The following is a 22,603-nucleotide window of genomic DNA, read 5'->3' on the forward strand; positions in this document are numbered from 1 at the left end:
CATAACTCAGAATCAGTGGACATTCCAGGAGGACAGAGTCTGTGCAAATACTGTCTTGGGCCCTGCCTAAATTTTCTATACTTTGGAATAGGCTCAGGGCCAAAAATGCTTCACTAAAACAACAGATTCTTCGGTCCCCACACTTCTGTGTACAGCCAGGATTGGTGACAAGGAATGACTTCCCCAGTTCTTCCAGTTTCAGAGGGAGGTCCAGAAAAGGGTGGTCTTGGAGTGGGAACTGGACTACCCTTATATCCCACAAAATATCATGGACATCACTGAGGAGTCCAGATCAAAGTGGGAAGATAACCTGGTCTGGGACTACATGCATGTCCCCAGGCCTTTAAGGCATCATACTGAAGAAGCACAAATTATTAAAAAAACAAAAGTAAGCAAGGGCTCCAACAGGACTAGTGCTTACACTAGTAAGCAGCTGATTCACCATTCTACTGGTAAGGGTGGTGTTCTCAAATAAATAAGTAAAATGAATGCAAGCAAAGAGCTCACATTTAACCACTTCCAGTCCAGACACTTTTACCCCCTTCCTGACCAGGGCAATTTTCAGCTTTCAGCGCTATCACACTTTGAATGACAATTGCGCGGTCATGCAACACTGTACCCATATGAATTTTTTACCATTTTTTTGAGACAGATAAAACTTTATTTTGGTGGTATATATTCACCGCTGGGATTTTTATTTTTTTTGCTATGTGTTGACTATGTTACATGTATTTGTGAATACACCCCAATCCTTGTAGGAGTATTTACATGTACACAGCTAGATCTGAGAGTTCCTACACAAAATAGGTAGTTCCATCTGCAATATACATTTTTTGATAGAGGTACATAATATATACAAATTACACGCTAAGCATTATTTACAACACAATGTACAGTTTAAGTCTCTTGACTTATGCGATATTTACAATTTACCCACAAAACCATGTTTAAAATACAATGTACAATACAATTATGAAGTTAGTTTTACCTCTCAACCTCAGGTTTAGTCATCCTGCCTGCTGTGTGTCTCATCACCAAGAGCGCTCCAGCTGGGTGACCAGGCCTTATACCCCCCCCCCCCCTCCTGTCTGTACTGTGGCTAATATAATGCTCACTAATTGAGCACTGTACCTAGCCAATGTATATTGGGCGCAGCCTGATTGGAAGTTCACAGAAGGCTGCTGTTTACCACTCATGTGAGATATGCTAAGGGAACAAAAGGCCAGAACTTGTAATACAAGTTTGACGTTAGAAAGTTTTGATGCTGCAAAACACTCAATGGTGTAAATACTGTATATTTCCATCTAACTAAAATATACTTGTAATTATAACATTATTTACATCCAATAATGGAGATTTCACATAAACTCATTATCTAACACTATGTAAATAAAAATGTCCAAAAATTTTGAAAGAAAGTGTTTTTCTTATAAAATTTTGCAAATAAATAATATTTCATCATAAATCTTGGCCAAAATGTATTCCGTTATCTTTTTAGTAAAAAAAAAAAAAAAAAGCCAAATTAGTTTATAGCCAAAAATTATAATTTTTAAACATTTTTTTTTACATTTTTATTTTTTTTTATATTAATATGTATTTATTTATTTATTTTTACATACTGTCACCATAGCAGTACAGTGTCACCATGGTGACACTGTACTACTTTTGGGGGGATGATAAAGATTTTTTTTTTTTTTTTACACTGATCGCTTTTACACCCATATAAGATGTAAAAGCAATCATTTCTCTTTCTCTCTGTCTGCATTCTTGCAGCCATTGAGAACTACTGAGTGAGCTGTGATTGATTGGTCACAGCTTGTCACATGGTACAAGGCTGTTGTGAATAGCCTTGTACCATGTGACCTCTGTGATCATTCACAAATTTCACACGTAGTAAGCAATGATGTCAGAAGTGACATCTTGCTTACTACTTTGCATGTGATCACTGATTGGCCAACATCAGCGCCATGAAAATCCTCAACACCATTATCTTGTAGCCACCAGATAATTATGTGATGCCATTTTCTTGTGGTCCCCAGTATAGATAGCAGGTCAGTTTTTTGTAGCAGCTCAAGAAGTCCCTGACAGCCAGGTGTTCTTTTTCGCGTGAGTCGCACTAGGTACCAAAATTTCCAATGAAAGGTACTCTAGTGAAGAGGCCTACAGGATTCTGACCATGTCAGGTGAGAGCAAAGGGGAAGCCTCACTGACAGAATCAGACTTAGAATATGAACCTGTAGACAGCAGCGGCACCCTGACAGACAGCTCAGATGATGGAGGAGAGGTCCCTGCTAAGGTCAGGGGTACCCGGCCCCGTTCCCAGGTTGCTGATGATTCTCATATGCAGCAGAGTGCCAGTACTAGTGAGGCTCTACCTCTTTGTGAATTGGCGAGCACCAGCGGCCTAGTACATCCTGGTCATTTACATACCAGCACTGCAGTGTCACTTGGTGCCGTGGTGAGTCCCATAAGTGCAGTACAAGTTGGTGTGGTGGCTAGCGCATATGTATTGTCCCACAGCCACCAAAAATTCAAACACAGACCCGTAGTGTCCTTCCAGATGTGCATGCAAATTCTGATTGGCAGGAAACAAATTCTGCAGCATCTGTTCTTCCCCCATTCCCTGCCCAACCTGGAATTCAGGTGTAAACAGCAAATGTAATTACTTCCCTTGATTTTTTGGAGCTGTTTTCCATGGAAGATCTGTATGGATTGATTGTGGATCAAAGCAATTTATATGTACAACAATTTATCACCGCAAATCCAAATTCAAACCTTGCCAGACCATTTGCAGGGAAACCTATTACAGATTCCAAATTTAAAGTTTTTTGGGCCTAACCCTCAACATGGGCATTACTAATAAAAAGGAATTGTGGTTATATTGGTCCACAGACCCGATTTATCATATGCCCATGTTCTCTGCTGCCATGGCCAGGCATAGATATGAGAATATAATGTGATTTATGCATTTTAAGGACAATACACTCTGTTGTCCTTGGGGTGACTCTGAATTTGACTGGCGGCCATTTTTTGCTACTCGGCACTGTGCTGGTAGTATTTGATCACCAATGGGTTTTTTTTTAATTTTTTGTTATATAAATGAAAAAAGACTGAACATTTTGAAAAAAAAGATAAATTTTAATTTCAGTCTTAAAAATATATAGTAAACACAAAGTTAGTCATAAATTTAGGCCAAAATATATTCTGCTACATGTCTTTGGTAAAAACAAATCCTGATACGTGTATTGGTTTGTGTGAAAGTTATAGCGTCTACAAACTATGGTATATATATTGGAATTTACACAACTTCTACTTTCTGACTGCCTATTACATTTCTTGAGATGCTAAAATGCCAAGACAGTACAGAAACCTCCAAAATTACCCTTTTTTGGAAAGTAGACACCCCAAGGAATTTGCTGAGAGGCATGTTGAGTCAATGGAACATTTTATTTTTTGCCACAAATATTTGGAAAATTAAATTTTTTTTTTAACACAAAGTTGTCAGTTAAATGATATATTGCTCACAGATGCCGTGGATATATGTGGAATAACACCCCAAAATATATTCTGCTACTTCTCCCAAGTATGGGGATACCACATATGAGAGACTTTTTGGCATTCTAGCCACATATACTCCCCCAAAATCCAATATCCACCTCTAAGCTTTCAAAGGGCATATTTCCTCATATCAATTCCTCACTACCTATCAAGGGTTCAGAGGCCCTAAAATGCTAGAATAGTACAAACACTCCCCCCCCCCAATGACCCCTTTTTGGAAATTGAACACCCCAAGGAATTTGATAAGAGGCATGGTGAGTATTTTGCAGATCTCATTTGTTGCCTCAAGTTTTTGGAAAACAAAGAAAACAAATTTTTTTTTTGTCTTTTATTAATTTTCAAACCCTGTGACAAAAGTGATATGGGGATGGCAGAGGGGCTTTTGTGCTTCGCTCCCCCCTTGTCTATTGAATGCGGGGTGACTCTCTTTTTTACATTTTCGTTTTTGACTTGGACGCCTGTTTTTTTGCATCTAGGGTGGTGACCTCTGTTTTTGATGGCTCCAGGTGTTGGGTTGTTCATGCCCCCTAAGTCCTCTTGCCCCCCCCTTTTTCCTATTGTGGGGGAGGGGTCGCTACTATAACCTAAGCTACTTAATGATATCTGGAGCTTTGTTGTTGTTTGGTTGGGGGGCTCTCCCTTCTCCCCTTCCGCCGGCCTGGTTCTGTTAGCTTGGTATTTTGCTGGTATTCTCTCTCCGGGCCGGGTGGACGGTGTTTGGCCTCCTTCTTGCCTTTTTGGTGGGGGGGATGCCTCCGGGGGGGGGGGGTGGCCCTCCTCACGGCTATCTCTGTGGGCCACACAGTTGGTAATATTTGATATCTTGCTGCTACTTTTCTCCATTGCTTGACACTGTTTCACATGCCCCTGTGTATTGTTATTTGATGTTTACTCAGGGGGGTGGGGGTACATTTCCTGGTTTCTCGGTCCCCTTGCACCCTTGGTTCAAGGATTGGCTGCCTCTTGTTGGGGTTTTTTTTCCCCCACCCATGTGTTTTCAGGGCGGATTGTGGGTATCCTCTCCTCCTCTCCGATGGTTGTAGGGGGACATGTGTGGTTTCCCGGTTTTGCTCCTCAGTAGATTTTGGAGGGAAAATCTCTAATCTGTGTATGTTATTATGTTATTTTTTGTCCCTTGTCCGTTCAACTCCCTCTTTTCCTTCTCTTGAGTGCCTTTCTTTTTTTTTTCCAATAACGATTTATTGAGCATTGAAAAACATAAACATAGACAAAAGCATGGGTTGTAGCGATACAACAGTTTGCTAGAAGCATCTAGCCTTACAATGAGAGTAAGTCAGACAAAAATAAAGAAAAAAAAAACTTGGCATGGAAGTTGAACACAGAAGAATGAGGGGGCAGACCCCAAACAACAACTTAGAGAACTAAGAGGAGGATATGAATCTAGGACAAAAAATAAACAGGTTTTGAGTAACTATGGTCATAAGAACCTATTGTCAATATCGTGCATAGGTTCAGGATAGACCAGAACATGGAATCATTGACATTAGAGAACATTTTTTGATGTGGAGAAATTATACTGAGGTACGTTGATAATGTGATTCTAGGTCAGGTATGAAAATGTACAATTTAGCATGCCAGAAGCACCGTCCCAGCAAAAGAAAGGGAAAAGAGAGAGAAAAAATAAAAAATGGGGGGGGGGAGAGGAGGGAGGGGTTGGGAAGGAGGGAAGAGTAGGGAAGGAGGGAAGAGTAGGGAAGACGGGGGGGGGAGATGAGTGTTACGAAACATAACTTAAGTTATCAAGGAAGGATGACAGAGGGGGGTAGCATGTGTCTCTCGCCCTCTCCGCTGGATGCCAAAGCATCACACCCCTCCCCCCCACACCATAGAAGGCCGTGAGGTGAAGGGGAAGGAGCGCAACCAGATAGGATCCCAAAGTTCAATCCCTTCCTCAGAGAAGAGTAGCCTGGAGAGAACCAGGTATATACGGGTGGTCTTATAGGTGGGCTGTAATGTCTTTATTGGGGCGAAGGTTTGTCAATCAATAGAGCAAACTCTTCGGTTGTCTGGAAATGTGTCCAACAAGCCCATTTAGAAGTAAATTTGGCAGGAGAGTCTCGGCAATAAAAATGAGTTCTTCCATTTCCGCTATTTTACGTATGTGGATGAGCCATTCTCCTATAGTCGGAGGCTGTGGGGACCCCCAGTGAACTGGAAGACATTGTTTAGCTGCACTAACCATGTGCATGGCTAGAGACTTAAAATAGATTGACTGGGGGAGAGAGGAATGGTGCAGTAAGAACGGGCATAACATCTAAAGTGTAGGTAGTTACGCGTTGAATAATTCTGTGTATTTCAGACTAGTAGTGTTTAATTCTAGGACATGTCCACCAGATATGTAGAAGGGTTCCCTCCTCCTTCTCAAATCTCCAACAAGTATCAGATGGGTTAAATTTGTGGATCTATTTGGGCATTGTTATCGATACGGAGGCCATGGAATGTCGTTTGCCGCTGGATAAATTGGAGGAGCTCCAGGGGTTGGTGACCGGTGGGTCAGTGCAGGAAAATTCGACTTCATGATTTACAGTCATTATTGGGTAAGTTGAATTATGCTTGCCACATCATGCCCATGGGGCGTATATTTTCCAGGCGTTTGGCGGCTGCCACGGCTGGTGTTGCGGCCCCACATCACAGGGTGCGGCTGAATAGTGAGCTACAGGACGACTTGGGGGTTTAGAGGACGTTTCTCAATTCTTACAATGGCAGATCACTTTGGTTGGATGGGGCCATGTCTAACTTTGATCTGGAACTATTTATGGATGTGGAGGGCTCTGCCGGTTTTGGGGCCTATTTTCAGGGTCAGTGGTGCACAGGTTCGTGGCCAATGGAGGGAGGCGGGTTTGTTGCGCAATCTGACTTTATTGGAGCTTTTCCCGATCGTTTTGGACATTTCTTTGTGAGGTGCCATTTTTCGGAATAAACGGATTCGTTTTCGTTGTGACAATTTGAGGTCCATGCCATTAACAATGTTTCAGCCTCCTCTAGGCCGGTGGTTCATTTGCTTCAGCGTTTGATTCTGCACTGTTAACGTCTTAATTGTTTTGTTTCGGCTGTTGAGGTTACGGGTGTGTATAACTCAGTTGCTGATGCTCTGTCTCGTTTTCAGTGGGACAAATTCCATCGGCTGGCGCTGGACGCGGAACAGCGCGGTATCTCTTGCCCGGATCATTTGTGGAGCATCACCTTGCCTCTTCTGCGGCCTTGATTCAAACATTGGTTTGTGCTGGACGCACAATGAAAAGGTTTGGTGGGAATGGCTGGAGCTGGTAAGTGAGGTAGGGGGTGGGTTCGGGGTGGATGATGCCCGATGCCTCCTGCTTTATTCCATAGGTAGAAATTTTGAAACTGCTGTTTTGGCATCTTTGATGTCCCGGAAGCTGGCGGGGTTGGCTTTCTGCTTGAAATTGGTGGGGCGCTGTGATGTTATCAAAGATTTCCTTGTTTGGCAGGCTATGTGGGGGTACCGCAAAGGCCGTTCCCGATTCTAGGCGGCCAGTTTCTTTTGCGGTTCTCCATGAGGTGGTGGGCTAGTTGGCTGGTCTTTGTTCCTCATTGCATGAGGCAACTTTGTTCCGGGCGGCATTTGTGCTAGCATTTTTTGGTGCTTTTCGAGTTGGGGAGTTGGTTAGTCGGAACAAGTGGGGTGAGGGTGGTTTGGCAGTGGATGAGGTGGTCTTGCGGGGTGGTGGGTTGCGTATTTTTTTGCACCTGGGTTGAGCTGTCCGAGATTCCAATGTCCAGGATTTGGCCTGTTCAGGCTGTTGGGGAATTTCTCGAGTTGAGAACCGATCTTCCTGGGGGTTTCTTTATGCATGTGAATGAGATGGCACTGTCTCGTTTCTAATTTGGGGCGGTGTTTAAACGGTGTTTGCAGTCTGCCGGGTTGGGTGCGGAGCACTACTCGTCCCATTCTTTTTGCATTGGGACACCTAAGGAGGCCTCACGGTGGGGTTTGGGTGATCACGTCATTCGATGTATTGGGCATTGGGATTCGGCTAGGTTCCGGTTATAAGTGTGCGTCCTCAGCTCTTGTGAAGGGTGGGTGATCTTTTGGTGGTGTTGGTTTTGTCTACAAGGTACCTTTCACTGTCCATTCTTGTGTTTTGTTTTGTGTTGTGGGGGCATTGTTGGGGGTGTTCTACCTCCTTCCTCCCTTCTTTGTTTTCTTTGAAGGTTTTGATGTCTGTTTGGTGTGGATCCTGGGCCATTTTTATGTCTTTTGGGGGGCTAAGCGGGTGGATGTTCGGCCGGAGGGTCGGCACATGGTTTTTTGATAGGGGGGAGGCCAGGCTTTGTTGGCTTGATCCGGGCTTGAATAACGGTGCACAGGGAGGTGGTGCAGTTTTTTGTGCGGAATTGTGGCCTAGCAGTCCATCATCGTGAGTTTGAGGAGGAGTCCTGGAGGTATTTGAATGCGGATGGCGTGCATCTCAATGCTGTTGGCATTGACTTGTGGTCCTTGGGCCTCCAGGATGGTATACAGCGGTGTTTCGGGTTTGGCGGGCTACACGAGTGTAAGGGTTCACACTCGTGTGCTGCGGCATGGGTCAATGGGTCTTTGAAGGCGGTGCTGGAGTGACAATTAGTTGGATTATGGGTTGGGCCCATCGTAGGTATGGGTGTTCCTTCCCAATTATAAGGTCACGTTGGTAATGTGGGAGTTCATTGGCTGTATCTGGGACTACGTAACTGTAGTATTGTCCCCGAGGCGGTGTAGTAGCGGCTAGGGGGCTTTTCGTTGGGTGTCAGATACAGCCGAGTTTTGGATGTGAGTAACGGTGCCTTCGAAGACCTTCGACCCTGTTGGGATTATTACTATCAGTTAATTTTTGAGTGTACTGTAAGAAGTGTTATGTTAGAGTTATGTTAAATAAATGGCTGCTATGGCCAGTTTAACACCAAAAAAGAGTCGATTGTTTATTTAGGTGGGGAATGTTGAAGGGTGGTGGTGGTTTTTTATGGATTAGGGATAAGTATTAGCCTCGATATTCTGCATGTCCATCAGTCAAGTAAGGGTCCCAACACTGAACCTACTAACAACCCTAGATTATTCAGAATATGAATCATTAACCACTACTGTGTCAATACCATCCCTATTATAAGCATGAGCTCCCCCATGCTACTTTGTATACACAGAGTATTTGTATTAAGAAGGTACTTAATAAATTTGCCTTCTCTTTGTCCCCAGTCACCCAATCTTAGTTTAGCTGAGTCTTGTAGTCCCACACCACCTCTCTATAAAATCTGGCTTCTTCCCCTATTGTTCAAACAAACAGCAACAGTCCTAATCTATAACTGGCCTTTGCAGAAAGGAGCATATGGATACGCGACACATGTCAAACAACAACAAAGAAAAATTCCTAGGTCAGTTTACCAACCAGCCTGCAACCAATTGAATTGTCCTATCTAACAGTTCACATTAAAAATGGGTTGAGTTTCCACACATTTGCAAATAATTGCGGAAGCTGCAGAGCCTCTAAACACCACCCCAGTATTATCTGCAGTACTAACTCTATAAATCTTGACAGTCTCCACAGTAGAAGCACATGCATAATAATGGATAGAATGAGGGTAGGTAAGCCTGGAGGAAGCCCACCCCCCCTTAAAAGTGAACTGGACACCTAGCACATAGCACAATGGCAGCTAAGGTGTCCAGTGTATATATTACAACATTACAGCATCTAAAAGAGCTTGTGCTATGACACTGGCCCAGCAAATGTTGGTGAAGAAAGAAATCTCTTCAGGACCAGCAAGCACTTGGCCAAGCTGAAAGTCCCATAAAGTTCTGCTTTTTCTTGCTTTCTTGCATATGGTCTGAGTCTGCTGAGACGTCTTCAACTTATTTACTCTTAGGCCTGACAGCCCAGTTTGTAGTCCCCAGCAGGGGGTGGCTCTGCAGTCAAGGACCAATCTCTGCTTAGGGCATGGAGAGATGGGTGGATGCCTCAACTAGAGCAAAAATCTCCCATAATTAATTGGCCCATAACTTTTCATCTGCACAAGTGACATTCGACCCGCAGGTTGATTATTATGCAGACAAGTCTGAGGATTGATTAGATATGAATTATGAAAGTGTACACTAAACGGTTCACGAGATCTATTTTTCTGCTTTCATGTGTGTCCGAGGCAAGGCAAGTGACCCATCAAATTGTTCGCCTGCTCATCGTCCATCTGACGATATGTTCGGTTTTTATGTAAGTCTCTCATATTCCAAGATATGAGACATAGGGGAAAAATGGTTTTAACTGAGGTTATCTGATTCTGTCACCTACGCTGAGTTAAGTTTTATGAGGTTGGAATCTCTCTCAACTCCAGAGAAAGCTTGCCTTATCTCTTCCGAAGTGTGAAATGGTACAGCTTTCAGAGACAGCTAGGCACCTAGCTCAGAGATGCTTTGGCCTGCCAGTGACCCACAACCAGCACACACACACGCACGCTGGCCAAATGTCTCCTCTCAGAGGGGGAGGGGGTGAGGGGAGAATATGGATACTCTTAACAAAATGGAGTCTGCGTCCTTCACTGTGTGTTGCGCATGTTTGCGACAGTGCCTTAACCTCATTTTAAAACATTTAATAATACACTGAAAACATTGCACTTACATGTTCATGCTGTAAAAATGCAGTTATAATATTCCAAACACTCGCTAGCAATCCAATGTTGTGTATTAGCTGTCTGTCTCCTTCCACGTGAGCGTCGTGACGTTAGAGCCCCTGCCCTTCATGTTATGCCACCGGGTCACGTGGCTTCATCAGGGGAAATTGATTCGACAGCATGGAGCTCAATCTTTTATATGGAAAACCTTGGCCGTCATTTTCTGATATTATGCATGGCGGTGGCCATGTTTTTGGGGCCAGATTCCATATAGTAACAAGTATACAACTATTTAACAAGTCCGAATCATAAACACTGGCCTTGATATAATTTTTATCTCAATACCAATGCCATGTGGACCTGCAATGGCAACTAAACTAAACCCTCTGAAAGATAAAACAATTTTTGGATTCTGGCTAATTTGATGGAAACCTGTAATATCACCCCTACATGTTAGTGTGACATTACCCTATCTAGCTCATATGTCCATATTGGTACTTAATAAACAAAACTGTAAACGTTATTCCAAAATTATAAAAATAAAATTTAAAATTATAACATTATATAATTAAAAAAAAAAAAAATATTAGAAATTATCATTAAATATTTGACCCTAGTTTGTATACTCATACTATTAACTAAATATTACTAATAAAGCATGAACGATCAAATTCCTTATTCAAACCCGATGGCACTAAGCTTTTCATTTCATGAATCTATCTTGATTCTTTTTCACTCAGTTCTATCCTCTCTCCAGTGACTTTCATGCTTTTCTATACCCCAAAATTGTAATTGGCTGGCATCATTATTATGAGTAGTGGGGAAATGCTGAGATAAATGATGGTATTTATATTCCCTGTTTATGTTGCAGACATGTTCCTTCATCCTATCCTTTAGGGCTCTTTTTGTTCTACCTATATACATAAGATCACAGGGACATTTAAGGGCATATACTGCTCCTTTTAGTTTTACATGATATGAGTTGCTTTATTTTGTATTCCTTTCCTGTGATCGGATTTTGGAACGAAAACCTTCTTTTAGAGTTATTATTGACCCTATTACAACTATAACATCTTCCACATGAGTAAAACCCTGCTCCTTGAAATAAACTGACATTTGGTATCTGTGTTTAAGGTTCAATAACGTTTTTGACCAATTTGTCTCTCAGATTTGGAGCTTTCTTATATATAAATTTTGGTTGTGCTGGCAAGATGTTCTTTAACCACTTGCCCTCTAGAGGATTTACCCCCCTTAATGACCAGGCCTCTTTTTGCTACTCGGCACTGCGCTAATTCAACTGATAATTGCACGGTCATGCAATGCTGTACCCAAACAAAATTTACGTCCTTTATTTCACACAAATACAGCTTTCTTTTGGTGGTATTTGATGACCTGTGCGCTTTTTATTTTTTGCTCTATAAACAAAAACAAAAGACCAAAAATTTTGAAGAACAATATTTTTTTACTTACGGCTATAAAAAATATATAGTAAACTCAAAGTTAGTTATAAATTTAGGCCAAAATGTATTCTGCTACGTTTTGGTAAAAAAAAGCCCAATAAGTGTATATTGTTTGCTTTGTATAGCGTCTACAAACTATGGTATAGATGCCGCAATTTAAGCCATTTTTTTGCTATACAGTGCTGCGCTAGTTTAACTGACAATTGCACGGTCATGCAATACGGTACATAAATAAAATCCATGTCCTTTTTTTCACACAAATAGAGCATTCTTTTGGTGGTATTTGATCACCTGTGTACTTTTTATTTTTGGCGCTTTTTTTTTTTTTAAAAAACAATATTTTCTCATTTCTGTCATAAAAAATATAAAAAAAAACTAAAATTTCGTCATAATCTATACAAACTATGGTATAGATAATGGAATTTACACAGCTTTTACTTTCTGACTGCCCATCACATTTCTTGAGGTGCTAAAATACCACCATAGTACAAACACCCCCAAATGACCCCTTTTCAGAAAGTAGACACCCTAAGCTATCCTCTGAGAGGCATATTGAGTCCATGGAAGATTTATTTTTTTTCCACAAGTTTCTGGGAAATTACAAAACTTTTTTTTTTACACAAAGTTGTCATTTAAATTATATATTTCTCAAACAAGCCATGGGTATATGTGGAATTACACCCCAAAACTTCCTTATTTCACTTCCTCACTACCTATCACAGTTTCAAAGGCCCTGAAATGCCATGATAGTACCAAACCCCCCCAAATGACCCCTTTTTGGAAAGTAGACATTTGTGGTAAAAAAATAAATTATTCTATTGATTCAACATGCCTCTCAGCAAATAGTTTGGGGTGTCTACTTTCCATAAAGGGGTCATTTTGGGGGGTGGGGCATTTTATGCCCAGCATTAGAAGTTTATGCCACTCACCACTCACTCTTCAAACCACGTGAAGACCAAGCCTATTCTGACACTTTTTGTTCACATGAAAAAAATCTTTATTTTTTGCTAGGAAATAATTTAAACCCCCAAACATTATATTTTTTTTTTAAAGCAAACACCCTAGTGAATAAAATGGTGGGTACTGCAATTTTGTACGTCACAGTACTCGCACAGCGATTTTTCAAACGCAATTTAAAAAAAATACACTTTTTTTACTTTTAATGCACAAAAACACAATATAATGGTCAATTATTTGGTAAAATATAAAAGATGACGGGGGGCATGGCTAAGCCGCGAGCGGAGATGGCCGCTTAACACCGGAGACAGATAGCGGTCTCCGCGGGGTCAGAATCAGCAGGGGAGGCACATAAAGGAGCTCTTCCGCTCCCAGCAGAGAGATGGGCCGCAGCCCTCTCCATCTTCATCCCCCTCTCCCCCTCCCTCTGCAGCCACAGACACAAGCAGCTCTCCCTGCTCTGCCGCATATGCTGCCCTGGACACAGTGCCTCAGCACGATTTTTCATCTGCCACACAATCCCTATCACTGAGGAATCTCTAGGCTGTGGCTGCTGATATTAAATCTACTTTAATTACCACATTAACTACTGCCCCTAATGATCTGAGGGAAGATATCCAGTCAATGGGCTCAAGAGTGGAGCAGGTGGAGTTGGCTACCAGGCATATTAAGGCCCCCATTACAGATATATAACAACAGTCAGCACCGTATGCATCGACTATATGAGAATTTTATAGGCATATTGAGGACTTAGACAATCGTGGACGCAGACACAATATTAGGATCCTATCAGAATTGGTGAAACCTAGTGATGTCCCTAAGGCGGTAGTGGCCATCTTTAACGACCTCCTTGGTCGCCCACCCTCAACCGTGATTGATATTGAACGTGTGCACAGGACGACCCGTCCCAGGGGGGGAGACGCGGACCCTCCCAGAGTCATAATTTGCTGCCTTGTAAGTTTCCCGCTCAAAGAGGATATCCCTAAATGTGCCAGGGGGAGAAGATATCTTTCCTATGAAGGGGCAGAGATACAGCTATACCAGGACTTATCTAATATGACCTTACGGCAAAGGCGGGCATTACGCCCTTTACTGGACACTCTTCGCGCACGCAATATTCCTTACAGATGGAGGTTCCCCTTCTGCCTTTCTGTACAAGCGAATGGCCATACCTTCAACTTACGAATCCCTGAAGAATTGCCACTTTTTTGCACCGCTTTCGATACTCCTCTGATTGATGTACCTGATTGGTACGGGTCCATGAGACTGCCGCTTGCCCAGGATACAAGAGCTGAGGACAGCGCTACAGATGGGCTAGGCCTTTCTCACCATAGGCGCCGGACGATCCCTTCGACTCCTCCACGACTCCCTACAGGGGGCGCCATGGCCACCTCCAGTTTGACGGCCTCCCCCACGCACAGAAAGCCTCGGCACGAGATCTAACGGTCCGGACTTCAGACCTTTCAATATACAAGTTGGTTTGTGGCTGGCCAGCCGCTCCAACAGTTCCTGATGTTTATCCACAGTTGCTTAAGCGTGCATTGGTCTTCCAAGTTTCTTTGCTATCTCCCCAGGTTATTTGTTTGGCAAAATATAGCCAATAGTTTGGGAGAATTACCTATTGTCAGAGACCAGTGAACATCCGATCGGCCTCCAGCTTCTTTCTTGCCATATAAAAGGACGATCACTGACCACGTTACGGACATCTCTACCTCTCGCACTGATGAGCTATTTCCCAGCTTCACCCTGGCTACTGACAAAGAGCGGTCTTGCTTCCACGACAGGTCTTTCTCTCTTATCTGGCGCTCAGTCTATCTCTTTATCTGGATTTCCTCATGTTCCCGCCCGGCGAAAGTTCTCAGGAAAGCCAGCCCCTTCACGTTTGTTCTACCCTGCAACTCCAGGCCATTGTCCTGCTGCATTTGAGGACATTCTGCTGCTTCTGAGGGTCTGTGTAGTTGAACGGGGCTGTTTTTTTTTTACATGTTTAGGTAACCTGCTCTCATCCGGAGCCCGAGGCAGTGCCTGGTGTCTATTCTGAATATTGTACTGTATCTGGGAATTTGATGGGGGCTTCATGCTTCCTGTAGGGGGGGTTTAAGATGGAGGGGATGGTGTTTATCAAAATGTGGAAGCCTTTGGGGATTGACGAAGATATTACCTCACTTTAACCCAAGTTGAGTGAATGAGCATCACCTCTGCACACTCCTGGCGAGACCGCTCCGTTTGGAGTTGTTCGTCCCCTTGTGGCCTGCTCCCATTTAATGACATAAAGCGGAGGTTGATTTGAGGCTCTCTGCATCCCTCCATTCCTAATAGCTTGTCCCCTCAGCCTTTTTGTCCCCCTCTTTTTAGTCTCAGTCATGCGAGAGGTAATGCTCGTCCCCTCTGATGTCCTAGGGGCCTTAGATACTCCGTTCCCTGCCATATAATATTTAGTTGAGCCCATTCTCACTGGGTAACAGGTCGAGTTCTGACTTTAGGGCTCTATGATGGTTAATGCATGCGGAATTGGGGTTTTCTTCCTGACCTTGGTGTTTGCACTGATTTCTATCTGTATGGAATTTGTTGATTTGTTATATCATTGCATCTTAAAACGGTAAGCCTGTAATATTCTTTAAGGCCTTTCACAATCCCACTTAGTAACATGTCTTCCTTATCTGAGCTGATCTCGTGCCTATGTAACTTGCTCCATTATCACACCGGTTTAGCTAGCACCCGGGTATTTTATCCATATATCCAATGGATATACTCTAGGCCTGGAATCCCATAATTGATGTTCCATTCATTTACCATTTTCTCCGCAGGCACCCACATACACCTCATGTCTTGCCACTTACCGGAGCTGTCCGGGGACTTTCCCTTCATATCCAGCCCCAAATTTTAACTGTATTACATGTCTCACTCAAACCCCTCCTTCTCATGACCTAATCCTTTTTTTTATCATGCATTATATGAGGCGACCGGCCGGCGATTGCTCCATTTTTGGTTCAACGCTTGCTTCGTTCTCCACGCAGTGGGCTCAGCGAGCTCTCACTGAACTCTTACATTCGACTACTATCATTAGTTCTTCCTTTTCTATTCCCCCCCCTTTTTTCTTTCTCGTGCTTCTCTCTTCTTTGTCTAGCTCTCCTCTCTTCTTCTATTCTCTTCCTCCCGCGCGTGGACTAGCTGGTCTTCTCCTCAAGCCGTGTAGTATTTTCTCTTTTTCTCCTTTCTTTATTTTCTCTCCCGGGAGTACCCCTACTCCCTCTTCCCTTTTCCTTTGCTTTTTCCCCCCTCTGCTCCCAACTTCCCCCCCCCTTTTTTGTTTCCTAACCCCCCGACCTTTTTTAACGCTGTGACATCGGGTTCATACGATTCTTACCTGCAGTCATGCCCTCTCCCACCTCCAGCGCGGGACTACTGTCCTTAAAAATTCTTTCACTTAATGTCAAGGGTTTGAACAGTCCCGAAAATCGGTCCATGTTGCTCTCTTATGTGCATAAGCAAAAGGCGGATATTATTATTATACAGTATTTATATAGCGCCAAAGGGTTTGCTCAGCTCTGTACAATAGCGAGGGGGACAGAACATGAGACAATACAGTAAGAATACAATACACGAGGGGTTCGAGGGCCCTGCTCTTTCGAGCTTACAATCTAGGAGGGAGGGGATAGTGGTACAGCAGGAAGTGGCTGTGGGGGATGGAGTGGTGGGAGGAGTGGAGGAGATCGGTTGTTAGGTGAGGGTGGGGTAGGCTTCCCTGAAGAGATGGGTTTTCAGGGTGCACCTGAAGGTGAGAGGGTAGGTGACAGTCTGATGGATTGGGGTAGGGAGTTCCAGAGGATGGGGGAAGTCCTGGAGTTGGGCATGGGAGGAGGAGACAGGGAGCTAGAGAGTAGGAGGTCCTGTGAGGAACGAAGGGCATGGGTAGGGTGGTATTTGGGTATCAGGTCAGTTAGGTAGTTTGGGGCGGCGTTGTGAATGGCTTTGTAGGTCAGAGTTAGTAATTTGAATTTGATGCGCTGGGCAATCGGGAGCCAGTGAAGGGATTGGCAGAGGGGGGTGGCAGATGTGGAGCGGTTGGTGAAGTGGATGAGTCTAGCCGCTGAGTTCAGGATAGACTGGAGTGGGGATAGTGTTTGTTTGGGTAGGCCAGTGAGAAGGGAGTTGCAGTAGTCCAGGCGTGAGATGATGAGGGAGTGTACGAGTTGTTTAGTAGTGTCTGGGGTGAGGAATGTACGTATCTTGGAGATGTTGCGGAGGTGGAGCCTGCATGATTTTGATAGTGATTGGACATGAGGTTGGAAGGAAAGGTTTGAGTCCAGGGTGACACCCAGGACTTTGGCGTGTGGGGTGGTATTGATGGTGGCGTTGCTAGTTGTGATGGAGAGGATGGGGGGGGGGCGCGGGCTGGGGCGAAAACCAGGAGCTCGGTTTTGGACAGGTTTAACTTGAGGAAATTGAGCGACATCCAGTCTGATATGTCGTTCAGGAGGTGGGCGATGCGGGCAGAGAGAGGGGGTGAGGTGAGGGGTGGAGAGGTAAATTTGTGTGTTGTCGGCATAGAGGTGATAGTTGAAGCCATGGGAGTGTATCAGTTTGCTAAGGGAGGAGGTGTAGATGGAGAAGAGGAGGGTTCCGAGGACAGAACCTTGGGGGACTCCAACAGAGAGGGGGAGGTGGCAGCATTATAGGTGACGCTGAAGGAGCGTTGGGATAGGTAGGAGGAGAACCAGGAGAGCAGCGTCCCTGATGCCAAAAGGAGTGCAGTTTGGTAAGGAGTAGGGGGTGGTCGACTGTGTCAAAGGCCGCTGTGAGGGACCGCCGAGCGGCACCACTAGCACTCCACTGGTCAGGCGTGCCCAGAGCGCGGAGTCTAAGCCCCAGGGTACTTGTTCACCAGGGCCCCTGATGGTGGGGATGGACTTGTAGTACCCCGAGACCAGGTCGCCACTACTGAGCACACCTGTCAGTGGTAAGGGTGTTCGCCAGGGGCTCCAACCAGGGAGAGCCAGATGTGAGGAGGTCAGGTGACCCCGATGGGATGGATGGATGGCTGAGCAAGTGCGAAGTCAGACAGGCCGAGTTGGTAACGTAGAGGACAGTAAGGTACAAGGGAGCAGGCAGAGAATCGTCGGGTCACACGCCAGGTCAGCAACAGTAGGTCAGATCTAATGAGGGGCATCCAGGGAGAGAGGTCAGGCAAAGCAAGGGTCTGGGCAGGAGAAATCAGCAGGTCAAGAACAATCCGGGTCAATTAACTTACAAGGCACAGGTTCAGAATCACAGGAAGCAGGTAAGACCAGAAGGCAACGAAATGACAGCTCAGGGACATTTAAATATCCCGCCCTGCGCTGCCATTGGTGCCCAGCGGGCGGCTGCGGCTTCTACTGCGCAAGCGCGAACTCGAACGCCGCGGCCGGCCCGGACCTAGTGCCCGTGTCCCTGCACAGGGCGGAGCAGTGCGCCTGCGCCGGGACCATCGCGGCAGGGATCGAGGGGATCCCTGACATTGCCCCCCCCTACGGGCAACCTCCGGATGCCCACCCGATCTCTCCACCATGGGTGATCACAAAGAAACCTCCGGACAAGTCTAGGTGCATGGACATTATGGGCTGGTTCCCACGAATTGTCTTCAGGGCCGTAGCCCTTCCAATTGATGAGAAATTGGGTCTGGCCCCCCCTTCGTCGGCACTTCAGGATTGCCTCCACCTTGAATTCTTCTTCCTCTTCAACTGTTACGGCCTCCGGGGGCCTGGATTCCCGTTCCGGGAAGGCATCAGGGACTACCGGCTTCAACAGAGACACGTGGAAGACAGGGTGGATCTTGAGTGTCTCAGGGAGAACAAGTTCATAGGCCACTTCATTGACCATCCGTTTGATGCAAAAAGGGCTTATAAATTTAGGTCCCAACTTTTTTGACGGGCAGAGCATCTTCAAGTTCGATGTAGCCAGCCAAACCTTCTCTCCGGGCCGCAACACCAGATCCCCTCTTCGCTTCCTATTAAAAGCCATCTTGTAGTCTTCTTGGGCTTGACGGATGGCTTCCTGTAGTTTTTTATTGTTTGAAGTGAAAAAGGTTAGTGCATCCTGTGTCGCTGGAATTGGGCATTCCGGGACTAAATCTGGGAGGAAGACAGGGTGAAACCCATAGTTGGAGAAGAACGGGGACTGCCCTGTTGCTGAATGGCAAGCGTTGTTGTACGCGAATTCCGCCAAAGGGAGAAGTGGCACCCAGTCGTCCTGAGAGAATGATGTTTAGCATCGCAGGTATTGCTCTAGGGTCTGATTGGTCCTTTCGGTCTGACCATTGGTCTGAGGGTGAAATGCCGAGGAAAGGGATAGCTTGATATCCAGGGCTTTGCACAATGCCCTCCAAAATCTCAAGGTAAACTGCACCCCTCAGTCCGAGACGATGTCTTCGGGAACCCCATGCAGTCTAACAACCTCTCGAATAAAAACTTGTGCCGTCTCGGCTGCTGATGGAGTCTTCCGTAAAGGAATGAAATGGGCCATCTTGGATAAGCAGTCCACGACCACGAGAATTGCTGTGTGGTCCAGTGAAGGTGGAAGCTCGACTATGAAGTCCATAGAGATTTTCTGCCAGGGCCGTTCAAGGATGGGTAATGGACGTAGCAGGCCCCACGCCTTATTTCTTGAAGGCTTGTTCCGCTGGCAGATGGCACAGGAGCCCACGTAACTTTTACAATCCTTGGCCATGTCCGGCCACCAGAAGGAACGTCGGAGAAGTTCCAGGGTCTTGACCGGGCCAAAATGTCCTGCCATCGGGTGGTCATGGCAATGTCCCAAGACTAAGGTTCGGGCATCCTCCGGCACCACAATCCGGTCCTCCCTCCATAGGAGTCCCCCCTTGTTCTGGAGGGGCGCCCCATCGGAGGTAGACATCGCTGTGGACGCTCTCAGGACCTCGGAGCGAAGGTTCGTCTGGAGGACCAAGAAGTTTCCCGCAGGCAGAATAGTGTCAGGTACTGGGATCTCCTTGGCGTCCTCATACATACGTGACAACACGTCTGGCTTCGTGTTTTTTGATCCCGGCCTGTATGTGATGTGGAACTGGAACCTCAAGAAAAACAATGCCCATCTTGCTTGTCGTGGGCGCAGACGTTTGGCCGTCCTCAGATATTCCAGGTTCTTGTGGTCCGTGAATATCAGGATGGGATGTGAGGCACCTTCCAGCAGGTACCTCCATTCTTCTAATGCGGTCTTGATAGCCAGTAGTTCTCGATCCCCAATGTCGTAGTTCTTCTCCGCAGGGGTAAGTTTCCGTGAGAAGAATGCTACTGGGTGAAGTAATTCCTTGGCGCCCTTTCGCTGGGAAAGGATGGAGCCAACCGCGTTTTCTGACGCATCTACTTCTAAGATGTAGGGCAGGGAGGCGTCGGGATGACCCAGAATGGGTGCCGAGGTAAATAACTTCTTTAGTGCTTCAAAAGCTTCCTGTGCCTCTGGCGTCCATCTGAATCGCGTCCCAAGCTTGGTTAACTGAGTGATGGGGGAAACCAGACCCGAGAAGTTCTTGATGAACTTCCGGTAGAAGTTTGCGAACCCGATAAAACGTTGGACGCTTTTCCTGTCCGTGGGTTCAGGCCAATCTAGGATCGCAGAGACCTTCTGAGGGTCCATTGCGACCCCAGTGGTGGAGATAATCAGACCCAGAAATGTAACGCTAGCCTGTTCAAAGCAACATTTCTCTGCTTTAGCGTACAACCCATGCTGCCGCAACCACCCCAACACCTTTGTTACATGTACCCTGTGCTCCCCCAGGGAGGATGAGAAAAACAAAATGTCGTCTAAGTAGACGATGACAAAAATGTCTAGGAAGTCCCTAAAGATGTCGTTTACAAAGTGCTGGAAGGTGGCCGGCGCATTGCACAACCCGAAAGGCATGACCAGGTATTCGAAATGGCCGAAACGGGTGCGGAAGGCCGTTTTCCACTCATCCCCCTCCCTTATGCGAACCAAGTTGTAGGCTCCCCTTAAGTCCAGCTTGGTAAATACTACTGCAGCTTTTAAGCTCTGGAATAATTCTGGTACCAGTGGTAATGGGTAACGATTTTTGATTGTGACCCTATTCAGCTCCCGATAGTCAATACATGGCCTCAAAGTCTTGTCTTTCTTTTCTACAAAGAAGATCCCTGCACCTGCTGGGGAAGTGGAGGGACGGATGAATCCCTTCCGGAGGCTGTCCTCAATATAATCCTTCAGGGCCCCTAATTCTAGCTCAGAAAGGGGAAAAATTTGCCCGAAGGGAATTTCAGAACCGGGTAACAGATCAATAAGACAGTCATATGGGCGGTGGGGGGGTAGAGTATCAGCTCCCCGTTCACTGAACACATCAAGAAACTTATGATAGGCTGCAGGAATCACTTGTTTTAGGCTGGCATCCCCTTCAGAGCACAGGAGGACCTGGGGGACCTCCGGGCCCGAAGTTCGGCACAGTTCCCGACAGTATGGGGAAGGGAACGAGACAACCCCAGTTTCCCAGTCAATTTGGGGGTTATGGGCCCGCAACCATGGGAGCCCCAGAATGACTGGGAAAAGGGGTGATGCAATAGCATCCAGGCGGAGGAGTTCCCGGTGCTGACCGGCAATGGAAGTCACAATGGAAGGGGTCTCCTGGTTAACCACCCCTGACTTTATCCGGGACCCATCAGCCAAAAAGATGTGAAACCCCTTCTCCTTTGGACGGAGGGGGATACCCTGCTGGTGAGCAAAATTGATATCCACAAAACAGCTGCATGCCCCCGAATCAACTATGGCCGTCACCTCCACGGTCCTTTCTGAAAGCTGAAAGGAGAGGGGGACAACTAAGTATTGGGACGGATTCATATTGCCAATAGATAAAGAAGATGAGGTGAACTTACTCAGTTTCTGCGGGCAGGAACGTACCATGTGACCAGCTTCACCGCAGTAGAGACACAGATTCTGGGAGCGTCTGCGCTGGCGTTCCTCTGGCGGTAGTTTAGGCCGTGCCAGGCCTAGCTGCATGGGTTCGGGAGCATCTTCAGACGGCAGGTTCTGGATGTTTGGCCTAGTATGTTGACTGGTTCCTTGGAATGACCCCCAGGTATTTCCGCGACCCTGACCAGACCTCTCCAATCTGCGCTCCCGTAGCCTACGGTCAATTTTAATGGTGAGTGCAATCAAGTCCTCTAATGTCTCTGGCACCTCCATCCGGGCGAGCTCGTCTTTCAGAGCCTCAGATAGGCCCATACGGAACTGGTGCAAAAGTGCGAACTCGTTCCAGCGAGTGTCTCCCATCCAGCGCCTAAAGTCAGAGGCGTATTCCTCAGCCGCTCGCCGACCTTGTCGGAGTGCGTATAATGTGTCCTCGGCCGAGGCCGCCCGTTGTGGGTCCTCGTATAAGATGGCCATAGCATTAAAGAAGTTGTCAACCGTAACCAGATGGGGATCATTATTTCCCCTTAGTCGGTGGGCCCAGTCTTGGGGTTCACACTGCAACAGGGAGACAACAAACCCCACTTTCACCGATTCTGTCAAAAAGGTCCGTGGTTGCAGTTCAAAATAGAGCAGACAGGAGTCACGGAATGACCGAAAGCGTGTGCGATCCCCGTGGAAGCGCTCGGGTAAGGGTACTCGGGGTTCCGCCATAGGGAGTGATGCGGAAGGCCCAGGAGCCGGCTCGTGGGCTGCTGCGACCGGAGGTGCAGGAGCCGGGGCCTGTGAAACAGGAGCAGATATGGTGCAGGCCTGAAACCGATTCTCAATCTGCAAACATCTGTCCTGCAAAGAGTTTACTGCTTGCGTCAGGGTAGCCAGGTGCCTGCAAACCTCCTCCATCGGGGAGGGTCCTCCTCGAGGCTCAGTCATGGCCTTCTGGTACTGTGAGGGACCGCCGAGCGGCACCACTAGCACTCCACTGGTCAGGCATGCCCAGAGCGCGGAGTCTAAGCCCCAGGGTACTTGTTCACCAGGGCCCCTGATGGTGGGGATGGACTTGTAGTACCCCGAGACCAGGTCGCCACTACTGAGCACACCTGTCAGTGGTA

The 22,603-nt window shown here is 46.2% G+C and overlaps 1 protein-coding gene across 5 annotated transcripts in view; it reads left to right on the forward strand.

Annotated features, from left to right (window-relative positions):
• Positions 1-22,603, forward strand: part of HBEGF (heparin binding EGF like growth factor) — a 906,786-nt gene that overhangs the window by 579,620 nt on the left and 304,563 nt on the right. For 4 of the 5 annotated variants that reach the window (XM_089686635.1, XM_089686636.1, XM_089686640.1 and 1 more), the window contains one exon: positions 6,686-6,845. The exons of the other annotated variant lie outside the window; for it this stretch is intronic. In XM_089686635.1, the coding sequence (XP_089542761.1) occupies positions 6,686-6,845 (160 nt within the window). The remainder of the gene's footprint in view (positions 1-6,685; positions 6,846-22,603) is intronic. 5 annotated transcript variants of the gene reach the window in all.

This window comes from Staurois parvus, unplaced genomic scaffold (assembly GCF_062004578.1).
Source record: "Staurois parvus isolate SC_StPar_1 unplaced genomic scaffold, SC_StPar_1.0 ptg000403l, whole genome shotgun sequence".
NCBI classification, from domain to species: Eukaryota; Metazoa; Chordata; class Amphibia; order Anura; family Ranidae; genus Staurois; species Staurois parvus.